This window comes from Myxine glutinosa, unplaced genomic scaffold (assembly GCF_964187855.1).
Source record: "Myxine glutinosa unplaced genomic scaffold, kmMyxGlut1.1 SCAFFOLD_1726, whole genome shotgun sequence".
Classification (NCBI taxonomy): Eukaryota; Metazoa; Chordata; class Myxini; order Myxiniformes; family Myxinidae; genus Myxine; species Myxine glutinosa.
This window is the reverse complement of record NW_027617821.1, coordinates 34,939-49,205: the sequence shown is the minus strand read 5'-3', so window position 1 is coordinate 49,205 and position 14,267 is coordinate 34,939. Positions and strand designations below refer to the sequence as shown.

Here is a 14,267-nt window from a genome sequence, read left to right as displayed (position 1 = left end):
GCTTGTTGTATCATTTTGCATTCTTTGAAGTAAATTGATTGTATTTCATTTTGATTGATTGACATTTTTCAGATTGGGTTGCAAGCCTCCCTGAGCTGCCAGTGTGGCAGTCTAGACTCTAGAGCCTCTACTCCTTGCATTAAACCAAAAGTTCAAGCTTCCAAAAACCGCTCGGTCAGCTTATGGGCCTCAGTCCGGCGGGCTGGGGATAGGACCTCGGGTCGCTAACATTAGTCACCCTGTAACCCACTCAGTCGGGAGTGACGTTTGGGACTCTGGTCCTCATCCCCGTCACCTGTTACAATATCAACAATTGGCTCTTTCTCAAGCATCCGCATCAACACCTCAGGCAATGAACCCACAAATTAACTTTCATGAAAATAATCACAGACAAATTGATCAATTCCAAAACTTTCACTTCTTCTTATTTGGGACTTTGTATGATTTTCCCACCCATTTGCACACAGGTTTTGTCAGATATTTGTAACTGAATGACTGAGGAAATCGGATATCATTTTGAAATGTTTACAAGCATGTGTAATGTACAAGGATGAAATGTTTATTAGTTTGTGATCCTACCCATCAAGCAACCCCATTTATTGCTGTGCTCAATTAAATGGGGGATTGTGAAACTTTTATGTCAATATTAACACACGGAACAAAGCAACATCAGAACAAATGCACAATATTTTCGCCCCACAAATACATTACAACCACCGAAACCTCTTCAACAAACAAAATTGTCTTAAAGGGCATTGTAATCCTGTTGCACATCAATAACAGCTTGGGGAAACTTATCACGACCCACTCTCCCTGTTCTATTGTCCTTGTCTTTGCTTATGTTCCTACAGAGCAATACAATGAGATTGTAGATGTTTTGGTATTCCTGGTGTTTACAGGATCTTATTCATAGTGATGAACTGCACCGTTTAAGAAAGAAAAAATTACTTATCTCTACATCACACCGACTTTGGGGCAATTTGAGTGATGCTAAGAGTGAAGGTATTGGGAAATGGATGGTAATTAAACTAATGAGATACTCATCAACTAATGAGTTCAACTAATGAGAAGTATAATGTACATCAACAACTAATTCAACTAATGAGAAGTATAATGAACTAAAATCTACAACATGCTAAAAAAATGAATAAATGGGCATTTGTGATGAATAACTTCAAAAGTGTTGATGAAAACATTATTTTGTGGCTTATGCGAAATGTTGAAACAGAACAAATGCATTTAGAAATGCTCAAGAAAAACAATTGAGACAGACATGTCTCATATCGAATGAAAAGCAGATTAAATGATAATACTTAACAGGAAAAAAGCAAGAGATTTTAACATTTATGGACAAGCCACATGGCTTACCACACTTATCTGTCATTAGTCCTCTGGCCTGAACGTAAACACATCGTTTTTGTCAAACCAGTCAATCGGAGGTCTGCTATTTTTCCTGGGGTTACAAACCAGGAAGGTGGTTGGCACATAGGATGTCTTGGACTTGCTTGGCCTTAGCTTCTTACCCTGAGGGAGATCATATTGTTGAGGTTTTGAGAATTGTACATATAACATCATTAAAGGTTAATGGTTTGCCCCCCATAGTTAGTCCACAAGCAACACGTAGGCCCATTAGAATTAGTTATGTCATAGTATGTGTAAGAGTAGGCCATTTCACTAGTAACATCTGCATTGTGTAAAGAAATAATAAGCTTAGGTCCTTTCATTTTGCAGCCGCCCTTCATTTCCATCATGGGCGAACTCGATCCCGCACCCCATTCGGCTAATCCACCTCGTTTGTTACGCTTTGGCCACCAGCAGCGTTAGCTGCCCGTTGCTCGCTCAAACTAGTCGGGTAACCACGAGGTAGGCCTGAAAAGGGGGAGGAGCGCGAGGTCGGGGTGTGGCCGCGACGAGCAGCGCGTCAGAAGGCGGGGACGGTAAGGGCAACAGCCAACCAGGGCTGAGAGGGCATGGCTTGAGAGGGCGTGGTAAGGGCGCATCTAGCAAGTGCTGGAAGGTTCGCTGAGCAAGGCTATATAAGCCTTTGCACAAAGCCCTCGAACAGGACTTGCCAGGACTCGTGCGACAGGACTTGCACGATTTGCGCATGATAAAGGACTTATTAAAGAGGACTGGCCAGGAGAACTGCGTTGTGCAAAGAGGACTGTATGAGGACTTGCATGATTTGCGCATGATAAAGGACTGTCCAGGGCTGAAAGGAATTGCGCATTATAGAGGACTTATGCAAGAGGACTGTTGAAAAGAGGACTTATTGGAGAGAACTTACTCGAGAGGACTGGATGAGGAGGACGGGAGCCAAGCGCGAACCAAGCGAGCCAAGCGACGCCAAGCGAGAAGCCATTGAGAGAACTGATCCGGAGCACTCGCGGTAACAGCACTGAGAGGACCGGCGTGCGCATGACAGTTTCGAGGCATTAAGTGAGAAACGCATTGAGAAGCGCGTATCGAACTGTCCGCTTATTACGTACGCGGCTGAGCCGCGAGTGTAACCGCCAAAGCCAGCCTACCGTTGCCCTGTAATAATCCCGTGCGCACCAAACGACACGCGGAGAGCTCCTGCTGTCTGGTTCATCTGCTTCGTGGTGCGAGTTGGGGACCGGAGAGCGAGCTGCCTGGACGCCATTCCTGGACCATCGACATGTTCGTCTGCAACCCCGTGTGAGTGTGTCTGAGTGTGAACGGGCCCGTTTGTCCAGGGATAAGTTAAGACTGTACTTAAGGCTGCACTGTGTATTCTTTTTCTTCTCATTGTACAAAGTGTAAATAAATCTGTTATTCCTTTTCTTCCCAAATTCGACCGTTTCAGTCATTTCCTCCATTGGGTAAGCGTGGCACGATTACGAACCGCTTGGATCGGGTTAGTCATTGCTAGCGGCTCGGGTCACGGGTCGCTACCGCTCGACGTTTCCACTAACACCCGTGATTCGGGCGGGGCTTATTTCCTCGTTTCTGGGCGGCGTTAGTACTTACGTAATAGCGAATCCCTAGTCCTAAAACTCTATCTAACGCTGTCCGGGAAGGACGTCATCGGTCCCGGGTCCCGTCGGCTAGTCAAAGACAAGGGGACTAATCCCCCCTTGATAAGGGGAAAGGCCGGCACTGAGATCCGCAACAATATTCTCATTGTGACATTTTCACAACTATGCAGATGCGGTATCGTAGATATTTACATTCTCACAGTTTTAACCACAACTATGACAGGCTAGCTATACCAAATGACGAAGCTGTACAAATAGTGTAATTAAATTGTGTCTAAAGTTGAACCCAGGTGTTATGCTGTCTCCGACCACTGAGAGGCTCCTATAAGAACTCGGACGAACATCGCTCTGACACATTCCTGTGACATTTATCCTGTGTGGTAGTGTATACTCGAATGGTGCGTATTTCTAGATGTTCCAGGCTTGGTTGCACTAATTGCTAATTCATTGTTACTTCTATGATTACGGAATACTGATACAAAGCTTGTTGATTTCTTACAGGTTCGATCTCTTTACAGGAGATCGAAACTGAATTAAATCTACTATTGGGACAATGTTGTAGTCCTTGATTTTTACAACAATTAATTCAGTTTCCTCTCTTCGTCCCGAATGAAAACGACATGGCTCATAAGCTGATCCAAGTTCCAGTATTCAGCGCAGACCCCCAGGCGATGGACGCGGCCGCGCAACTGATACATTGGCTGAAGCTCCTGACTAATCATCTAAATTCGCAGGAGGGAATCACCGTGGACACGAAGCTTGCAGTGCTGCAATCCAAGGTGAATCATACTGTGTACATGTCCATTACACAGTGCACGACGTATGATACTGCTGTGGCCGAGCTGCGACGTATCTACCTTAAAACACGAAGCGTGGTCTACACCAGACATTTGCTTGCGTCTCGTCGACAACAGCCCACGGAGACCATAGACCAATTCGCTCAAGACCTCCGACGACTACTGAAGGACTGTACCCCTGAGGTACGCACCCATGAACAAGTCTGTGATGACCTTGCCCGCGATGCTTTTGTCTCAGGTATAAGATCGCCGGTCGTCAGTCAAAGACTACTTGAAGAACCCGACTTGACCCTAGAAGCAGCCCTTCGGTTATCTCACGTGTACACCGAAGCGCGGGAACACGCCGACGCGTATGAACGGCCATACATCACTGCGGGGATATCCCGACAGACATGACCGGAGAGAGCTACCGCAGAGCTAGAGGATGCTGCACCTCCGCCGGAATCGGGGACAACGGACACTCTTGAGGACCCCGACCAAAGTTTGACGGCGGCTGCTGCTGCTGGACCCAAGCCAGGAAGTAATGCTAAGTGCTATTTCTGCGGGAACCGGAACCATCTCAGGTCAGTTTGTCCAGCCAAGGAAACGAAGTGTCATTTGTGTACAAAGACGGGTCACTTTGCAAAAGTTTGTCGAGCGTCGCGGGGCCGGCGAGCTCGCTCGACGCTGAATGTGCTTATCTCCGCGCCCGCGGTACGAACGGCGCCCCGCGCTCCTCGCCCGACCTTGATTGGAATCGCCCCTCTCCATGGGCCCTGAGCTGAGAGCTCGACCTTGATGAGACTCGCCGCGCCGACTAAACAAGTGGCGCAATCACTTCAGTACGCGGCACGACCGTCCTTGACAGGAATTCTTTCGACGCCCAGCCAACTTCTAGGATCGGCCCCCCGATCGGCGAACGCTGGCTTCGAAATTCCACGCATGGCACGAGCGCCCTCCGGTGGCGGCACGATCAACCTACGATCTACTTTGACTGCACGAAAGCTGGGATCTTCGCGCGTGGCACGATCGCCCTCTGGTGGCGGCACAACTGGCCTACAAGCAACTTCAACGGCACGAAAGACATTAGCTGGTGTTGGATCCACATGCGAGGCTCGAGCGCCTCCTCTCGATGATTCGACATCTATAGGGCCACCTGGCCTGTCCCGCGCTATTATCCCACTCATGATTGAAGGAATTTTTGCAAATGCTTTAATTGACATGGGATCCACTGATAGTTATGTTGATTTTCGACTTGTTCAGAAGCATGGATGGATGATTCTTGGGACAAAACGCAGAATCTTCATGGCTTCTCAAGGGTTATGGCTTAGCACTCGGGGAGAATGTCGACTGCAGCTTGTAATTAAGGGTCGAATGTTTCCGGATGTGCATTTAATGGTCTTACCAGCATTATGTGCAGAAGTTTTGCTAGGACATGACTTTCTCCAGCGACATGTTCGTTTGGAAATGGAATTTGGTGGAACTGATACTCTTGCTGTGTGTGCTCTTGCAGGGATGGAAATTGAGCCACTGTCGCTGTTTCCCAATATGACCACTGACTGTACACCTGTTGCTGTTAAATCGCGACGCTACTCACGGGCTGACACGCAATTCATTGTGGAAGAGACTGCGCAGCTACTAAAGGAAGGTATCATAGAACCTAGTCGGTCGCCTTGGCGGGCCCAAGTTCTGGTGGTACAAACTGAATCACATCGCAAACGCATGGTAATTGTCTATTCGCAGACGATTAATCGGTTTACCCAATTGGACGCCTACCCACTCCCGGGAATGGACTCCCTGGTTCGACAGGTGGCACAGTACTCGGTCTATAGCACTCTCGATCTACGTAGTGCGTATCATCAGATTCCCATCTCCGCGGCAGATCGCATCTACACTGCGTTTGAATCAGGCCAGAGGTTGTACCAGTTCACCCGGCTACCTTTCGGGGTCATGAATGGGGTTGTGTGCTTCAAAAGGGCTATGGACGACCTAATCACTAAGGAGAATTTAACCGATGTCTTTGTTTATCTGGATAATCTCACGGTTTGTGGGTACGACAAAGAACATCATGATGCTTATCTGAAGCGCTTCCCCGAGGTCGCGCACAGGTATCGATTGACTATGAATGAGGCTAAATGTCGCTATTCTGCTTGCACGATAGATCTCCTGGGGTACACCGTGACCCATGGCTCTATCGCTCCGGATATGGAGCGTCTGCGACCCTTGCTCGACATGACCCCGCCCTGCGATCGTGCTTCATTGAAGCGTGCTCTCGGCCTGTTTGCTCATTATTCCAAGTGGGTTCAAAATTTTTCAGCGAAGCTCCGCCCACTTGTGGATTGCGATGCATTTCCCATGAGTCACGCTGCCAAGGCCGCTTTTCATGGCCTGAAGTCCGACATCGCTGGCGCCGCTGTGTCGACGATTGACGAAAATAAGTCCTTTGTTTTGGAAAGCGATGCGTCGGATCACGCGATAGCTGCGACACTCTCTCAGGGGGGGCGCCCTGTGGCCTTCTTTTCAAGGACTCTCTCCTCCGCGGAACGGAGACATTCATCTGTCGAAAAGGAAGCGTATGCCATCGTCGGGTCGATCAGGCGTTGGCATTCCTATTTGCTCGGACGATGTTTCCAAATTATCACAGATCAACAGAGCGTTGCATTTATGTACGACACGCAGCATGCTCAACACATTAAGAATGAGAAAATCACTCGCTGGCGGATCGAGCTCGCCGATTTCTGCTACACAATCAAATATCGCCCAGGGCGGGATAACCTTGTTGCCGATGCTTTATCGCGGCTGGCGATGTGTGCAAGCCTCACCTCTTTTGAGGATCTGCACGTTCTTCATGACACCTTGTGCCATCCCGGCGTAACGCGTTTCACTCATTATGTGCGCAGTCGTAACTTGCCCTATTCCGTTGAGGATATTCGTCAGCTCTGTCGCACTTGTTCCGTATGCGCTGAACTCAAACCTCACTTCTACAACCCTCCTATGGGCACGCTGGTCCAAGCCACAAGGCCGTGGGAGAGATTAGCGATGGATTTCAAAGGACCACTGCCGGCGTCACCGGCTTTGAGTAATTCTCGTTATCTACTCATGATCGTTGATGAGTTCTCTAGATTCCCTTTTGCTTTCCCGTGCGGAGATATGTCTGCTGCTACGGTTATCCGGTGCCTGTAGAACTTGTTTTCTATGTTTTGGAATCCAAACAAGGACGGCCGGCGATGTGTGCAAGCCTCACCTCTTTTGAGGATCTGCGCGTTCTTCATGACACCTTGTGCCATCCCGGCGTAACGCGTTTCACTCATTATGTGCGCAGTCGTAACTTGCCCTATTCCGTTGAGGATATTCGTCAGCTCTGTCGCACTTGTTCCGTTTCTATGTGCACAACAAATGTGTCTATGTGCACACCGATCGAGGCGTGGTGTTCTTGTCCCAGGATATGAGGAACTTCTTGCTCCAGCATAATGTTGCTTCTAGCTATACTACTATAGGCCACACGTGAATGGACAGGTAGAACGCTTTAATGGCATTATATGGAGGGCCGTTACTCTGAGTCTTAAGTCCCGCGGCCTAGGACTAGACAAATGGGCTTGGTCACTACCCGGGGCATTAAGCTTGATCAGGACTTTATTGTGTACTGCTACAAATCAAACTCCCCACGACCGGATGTTTCGTTACCCGAGGCGTTCCGGCAGTACCCGACCTTTACCGGGTTGGCTTGCTGAGCCGGGACCGGCTTTTCTCAAACGTGCAGTTCGCATGAGTAAATATGACCCGCTGGTGGACAAGGTGCAGGTTCTCCAAGCTAACCCCGAGCACGCCCGTGTGTTGTTGCCCAATGGACGGGAGTTGACGGTCTCGGTACGCCACCTGGCCCCATGCGGGGAAGTTGACGAACCAGCTTACGATCCCATTGATCCGCATATGGAGCATCTGCTGGCTTCCTCACTGCTACATGCACCCGATCCGGCTGGCCCTGTGGGGCCACCGCCTTCACCCAATTTAGGCGGCTACTCTGACACGGGGGACATCTTGGGGATGTAGTACCCGGTAGTTACCGGACCCGCGCCGGGAGAGAGATTCGCCGCCCCGACCGCTATGGTTGGGACTGACTGACATGGACTGACAACTGCTGCTCACTGATATTACTCTGCTGCTATGTGCTGCTAGTTTGATTTCTGCCTTAGCGGAAGTGTAGTTTTAACGGCGGGGAGAATGTAATGAAATTGTGTCTAAGGTTGAACCCAGGTGTTATGCTGTCTCCGACCACTGAGAGGCTCCTATAAGAACTCGGACGAACATCGCTCCGACACATTCCTGTGACATTTATTCTGTGTGAAAGTGTATACTCGAATGGTGCGTATTTCTAGATGTTCCAGGCTTGCTTGCACTAATTGCTAATTCATTGTTACTTCTATGATTACGGAATATTGATACAAAGCTTGTTGATTTCTTACAGGTGTTGCCAGAGATCGAAACTGAATTAAACCTACTATTGGGACAATGTTGTACTCCTTGATTTTTACAACAAATAGTAACCAAGCTAACATCTGACAATGTGGCATTTAAATGACCACACTACTTGAATCGCAGTGGATATAAAGAGAAACCTTCGTGTTTGGCCAGTGGATTGGCCTTTGTCTGTTCTTGTTCAAAAGTTAACTTGCATCGGACCTTTATATCCAAACTATTAAAAAGAGGATGACCAGCTTTAATTCCTCCCTCACCCCTCCCCCCCCCACCCCCCCTCAAAGGATGGTGCACTCTCTGATGCAGAACTCTCTGTTGTGTGAAATGAAAAGTTTGTGATCCTTACCTTTTGTAGCTTTTTGGGTGATTTCAGACTCATTGCCATCTTATCTTCAGCGAAGAGTTTATCAAAGATATCCAACTCGCTCTCCTTTTGTGTCTGTGGGGCAGTAGATTAATTGGTTTGAACATCTGTTTTGCATCAAAATAAAAACACAACAGAGGGATACAAGGAACTTTGCATGCATAAATCAACATTGGAGGGAAGAAAGGAAGACCATGCTAGACCATGAGAAGAGTGTGATGCACTTATATAGTGCACCCTAAAGTGGGGTGACTTTGAACACTTGTTACAAGGTTCATTCCAAAGATTTTTTACCAGACAAAATCATCCGAATGAACCTTGAAACAAGTGTTCAAAGTCACCCCGGCATTCAGTTACCTGACTTTGCGGTAGCTGAATATGGGCAAATAGTTGTATATTTAGAGAAATGTCAACGGCTGCAATTTGCTTTGGAACAAAATCCATTTTTGTTGGATGGTAGGTTACATTGGGAGGATAACTTTATGCCATATCACATTTTACTGGATTGAAGCATTTGCATTTTCAAACAAAAAGAAATGGGATGCTGGGACTCTGATCACTTTTATGTTTTGACAGCTTGGTTGCCTACAGTGATCTATGGCTGAGGCTTGTGCATACAATTAATGGATTATATCAACAGAACGTAGATCAAAGTATGATAACTGCCGTGGTAAGCAAGGAGAAGCTGACGTTTCGGGCATTCATTCCTATCATATGTCAACCATATGATGAGTATCTCATCCCCTTCTTTTGCTCTGCCGAAAGATTGATGTCCAAACCATCAGTTTATCTTCGCTTGCCACGTTGGTTAGGGTACCCCGATCAATGGTCTGGTAATTCCATCCATTGTTCTACCTGTTTACTGATGCAGCATTCATGAAGACTAGTTATTCATTCTACAAGGCTTGTACATATATTCCTTACAGCACAAGAACATTTTGTCAATTGTCAACTCATGTTCTTGTCATGCATGTACGTTATATGAGTTACAAGGACATTCATTCACAAGACAATTTGAGCATGTACAAATTAATTTTAATCTGGAAACCCAAGGTCATGTACTCAGATCTTCGATGGGAATACAATGCAGACCAACCCGATATAATTTCCTCTGCTGGTGCATGCAATGACTCACCATGGCTGTTCTTCTGCGTATCTTCTTTGATGTAATGTCCTTCATATTGCCTCCACCATGGCGTGAGAGAATGTTGTAAGTGCTTTTTTCATATATCTGGGGTCAGACAGGAGAAGAAAGAGTGGGTGGGTCAGGAGTGGGTCAGGAGAAGAAAAGGAACACACAAGGTGTTCACAAACCATACACACCTCATCAACCTGCTTGCTTATCACTCACCTGAAGGAGCAGCAGTTTTGTTTATAACACAGTGTCACAAAAGCTTTTAATACAACAGAAAATTAGATTATTTATCAAACGCAAGTACAGAAAAGTTTTTTTTGTTTTTTTTAGCAGAATAGACAGTGACAAGTCAGGAGACGATGATGGTTCATGAGCGAGCGGTATTCAATGACAAAGGACGGACTATAACCGAAACAGGCCCGGGCTGGGGGGTCAGGGGCCCACGTGGCAGGTGTCGGCCCCAACATGCGGTGTACATGCCTATTTACAAAGGGCCCCAATGCGCTGTGTGTGCAGGCCTTTAAGAGCCAGGTGTACGTAATTGTGTGGTGCTGGCCCGGAAATGTGAAAACGAAGGTTACTGACCTTGAAATGAGATAGAAAATAATGTATAATCAGTTATGAGCTTAGTTCGCTACACAATACCGAAAATTCGGTTCGATTTCGACAACTTTGAAAATTTGACCTTTGTGACCTTCAAAGGTCAAAGATTCTGAAATTTGTTGGAAAACTTGTATTTCATGATGTGTGTGATAATATAAGATCATGTACGACATTTCACCCTATCAGGAAGCGAAAAATGTAATAAAACCATAAAAAATCGACTTTTCTAAACTTTGTGACCTTGTGACCTTGACCTTGGGGCGAAAATGAAACATCGAGCTCCGTGGCGCTAGACACATGACATTGGCCTAACCAAATACCGAAACCCCTGTCAGATTCCACCAACTCCCTCGGAGAAGATGTAGCTTGAACTCGATTACCCCCTAAAAAGACATCTTTTTCGGGCGTCGCTCCGCCCACAATGGGCGCAATACGCCCACACTAGGCAGGACACAACTAGATCATGATATCAACCTCCCACCCAAGTTTCATCAAGATCGGATGATATCATCGGGTAGTTATGCTGCGGACAGACAGACACACAGACACACACCCATGACGAATATAGTGGTCACTCTATTTGATAACTCGTGAACCAATAGGACCAGAGGCCATAGCCTGAGAGTAAATAACAGGAGTGTTAGCACAGTAATAAAGCAAGGGTTTTTCACTCAGAGAGTAGTTAAAGCATGGAATCATCTCCCTGAAAAAGTAGTGCAGCAGAAAGAGCAGATAGGTTTAAATTGGAATTAGATGGTACTGTCGGGGATATTTTCCCTACAGTAGTATGTAATATATGAACCAAGAAATTCAATGTCCATCAACTTGTCAGAAGAGAGTCACAAATTTAATTCCCGAGGAGGATAACACTTTCTGTCTCCAAAGAAATAACAACAAGAAAACAATAACCTTTATCAAACCATATTACAATTCACAAATTACATTTCAAGATTCACAGAAGGTCCCAAGTGAAATCCTGGTACAGTAGGGATGCACAAAGAAATGCCACACCAAACACCAGCATGCATAGAGTACAGTTAACATAGTGTAAATATACAGAATCGACCAGCCAAGTAAAACATCCTAAGTATAGCAAACCAACATCTTACAGACCCAGTGCTAATCCTGGTTATTTGGTCATTTGTTCTGATTTTTAAAACATTTCAAGTGGGAGGACCAAGAGGAGGGGGGGAGGAGCGAAGAGAGGGGAGGAGAGCAGTCGGATTGGTTGGGTAAAAGTTTGGGTGGGAGGGCGCAAGGATCGGGGGATACAATGTGATTGGTCAAGTGAAATATTGGGATGAGGGTGCTCCCTGCTGGGAGCAGATCTGCATTTACAAATCCTTTAAAGAGAAGAATGTGCTGCTTCAGACTCTTCGGCACCAAGCAATCATAACGATGCGTAAACGTTGCAGCGACGTTTTATAATGCCATTGCAGGGACATTTATGATTTAATATTTAGAAAATATACAATAAGAAAGTCCTTATTTAATCACTCAGTAGCTATGACAATCACATCCTTTTCCAATCTGCAAATCATCTTTTCCCTCATAAGTCAAAAGCATACTGCAATCCCACAAAAGATTTTACTGAGAGAGAGAGCTAGCCTACATGGATTTTATACTTTATTATTTCCGAACCGTTGTTCAGTTTAGTTTAATTTTAATACTCAATACTGCACGCAATTTTTAGTTCTATACATAATTTTCTCAAAACCTAGTTGTAACATTAAGTTGAGAATGGACTTCGGAACTACCATCCTCCAGAAGTCACATAGGCAAAGGTGGGAGAGGACACACCCTACAAATATTTACATCTAAACAATGGTAGTTTGCCAGACCTCGAGCTGAAACGATTTGTCATAACGAGCATTTGTTTAAGCCTCGATAACCCAGCAAATCACTTCACAGAGCCTCGGTAGACATCGTGGCTCCAGTTGTTTTCTTTTAATTATTAAAAGAAAACAATACCCTTTTCTCCAATTTGATAGACCTTTGGTTTGATGTTCAATTCAATCAATTCAATTCAATTCAATTTGATAGATTTTGATAGAAATACATATTCCCCTATTTGTAATAATGTTTCATCAGTCATTGATGGCAATATGTGCTCCGCCATTGCCTCCACTAAGAATTTTTTACTCTCCTCAAGCCACGATTCTGGGCAGTGCCAGAGATGACTTGCCAACTGCAGGTAGATCGCAAAGTTTCACATGGAAGCATAAAAAAAACACCTGCAGACTAGGAATGCAGGGTTGAGGCTCATAAAAGTTGCTTGCTTCATAAATTTACACTTCCACAGTACCTAAAAGCAATGGAGATAGAGGGGTATAGGGATATTGACTTGTCGGTAACTTGAGTGTGGATATGTGATAGTATACATATGTAGTTATTGTAATGTCTATGGGAGGATTGGGAGGGTCTCATTCATGATATCTGGAGGAGGGTTTGCCTTCATCCCATTCCCACTAAAAAAAAACATGAAAAAGACAATAAAATAAACAATTAAAAAACATTTACAGTAATAATAAAGTAAATATTTTTAATTTAAATATTTATGGCACCTCCCATCTCTCACCATTGAGATTGGCTCTGTGGCCTGAGATGGATGTGTGGTCTGGTGTTGGTGTAGTGCAGGCGTGGGCTGAATAGCCTCCTCCTGCAACAAAGTTCCTTGTTATTTCTTGTTACATTTCATGACGTCCAAAAAAGATTGTTTTAAATAGGAAAAGTTAATTTACAATGTATAATCGTACTCGGAATTGTCAAGAAGCATTTATTAAAGACAGGAGGACCATCTCATACATTTGATTTTACATTTACACGAGTGCGTACACAATATGCTGTGACCTACAATGACATAATGTGTTATTGTACGATTTCCTGCAAATTGATCACATGGAAAAACAAGTTGAAGTTGATGGGAAAAACAATTATACCAAAGATGTGTTAGCAGAGTAAATAGTGGGATAATAATGAGTAAATGCATGAGACATGCATTATTAAACCATTAATGGTAAGTTTGCGGAGTTGTGAATTTATACGGCCATGTCGTGAATTTAAGACTTCAAATTGGCATTGCTGAGTGCACCGAGTTAGGTGAGCTGCAATGACGAGTCAAACACTGTAAGATCAGGAAATGTTAAAATTTACGAGAGGTTTCATGGACTATCATTAGCCCATCCCCAAAGCAGCAGGAGACATGATTTTGCAATGACGTGTGTGTGTGTGTGTGTGTGTGTGTGTGTGTGTGTGTGTGTGTGTGTGTGTGTGTGTGTGTGTGTGTGTGTGTGTGTGTGTGTGTGTGTTTCATCACCAGTTTGATCCAGAGGTAGGTTGTGTGGTCATGCTGTTTGGTCGATTGATGTTTTAAGGGGAAGATGTGAATGATTGAATGATATTATCATATTATCGAGTGTGTAAGGAAGGTTATAAATATATGATAACACATTAAATCCTATTGCAAGTAAAGCTGGAATAAGTGATGTTGCATTGATGGGTTGACTGACTGCCTGGACGCAACTGAGGTTGTGGATCCACTGATTTACCATCAATTGATGTGGATCCATGATCGAGGTTGTGGATCCGCCGTTTGGAGAGGTCCTGGGCTGAAAGGATTGAAACCTCGAGGAAGAACGGTGCCCAGCTGATGATCCATGCAGTCGGGAAACTAGTCAGTTGCTTACGGGTTAAGGTTCTTGCTTTAGGTGGAGGAACTATGTTTGAGGTTTAAAATTTAAATAAAGTTGAATATGGGATGTTGTAAAATTAACAACATTTACAACAATCCTTTAAATTATTTAAGTTTAGGAACAACCGATACTGTACAATTAATTAAGTGTGTGTATGTGTGTGTGTGCGTGTGTGTGTGTGTGTGTGTGTGTGTGTGTGTGAATGAAAGAGAGGGATAGAAT

General features: G+C 45.1%; 1 protein-coding gene across 1 annotated transcript in view; it reads right to left on the bottom strand.

The window, feature by feature from the left end:
* Window positions 1–538: 538 nt before the first annotated feature.
* The window catches only part of LOC137414083 (uncharacterized), a 39,761-nt gene continuing 26,032 nt past the window's right edge, over window positions 539–14,267 (bottom strand). Inside the window, exons 8-11 of the mRNA XM_078769227.1 lie at window positions 12,932–13,012; window positions 9,751–9,846; window positions 8,598–8,690; window positions 539–1,524 (exon numbers count right to left, since the gene is read on the bottom strand). Coding sequence (XP_078625353.1) covers window positions 1,384–1,524; window positions 8,598–8,690; window positions 9,751–9,846; window positions 12,932–13,012 — 411 coding nt within the window. The 3' untranslated portion in view covers window positions 539–1,383. The remainder of the gene's footprint in view (window positions 1,525–8,597; window positions 8,691–9,750; window positions 9,847–12,931; window positions 13,013–14,267) is intronic.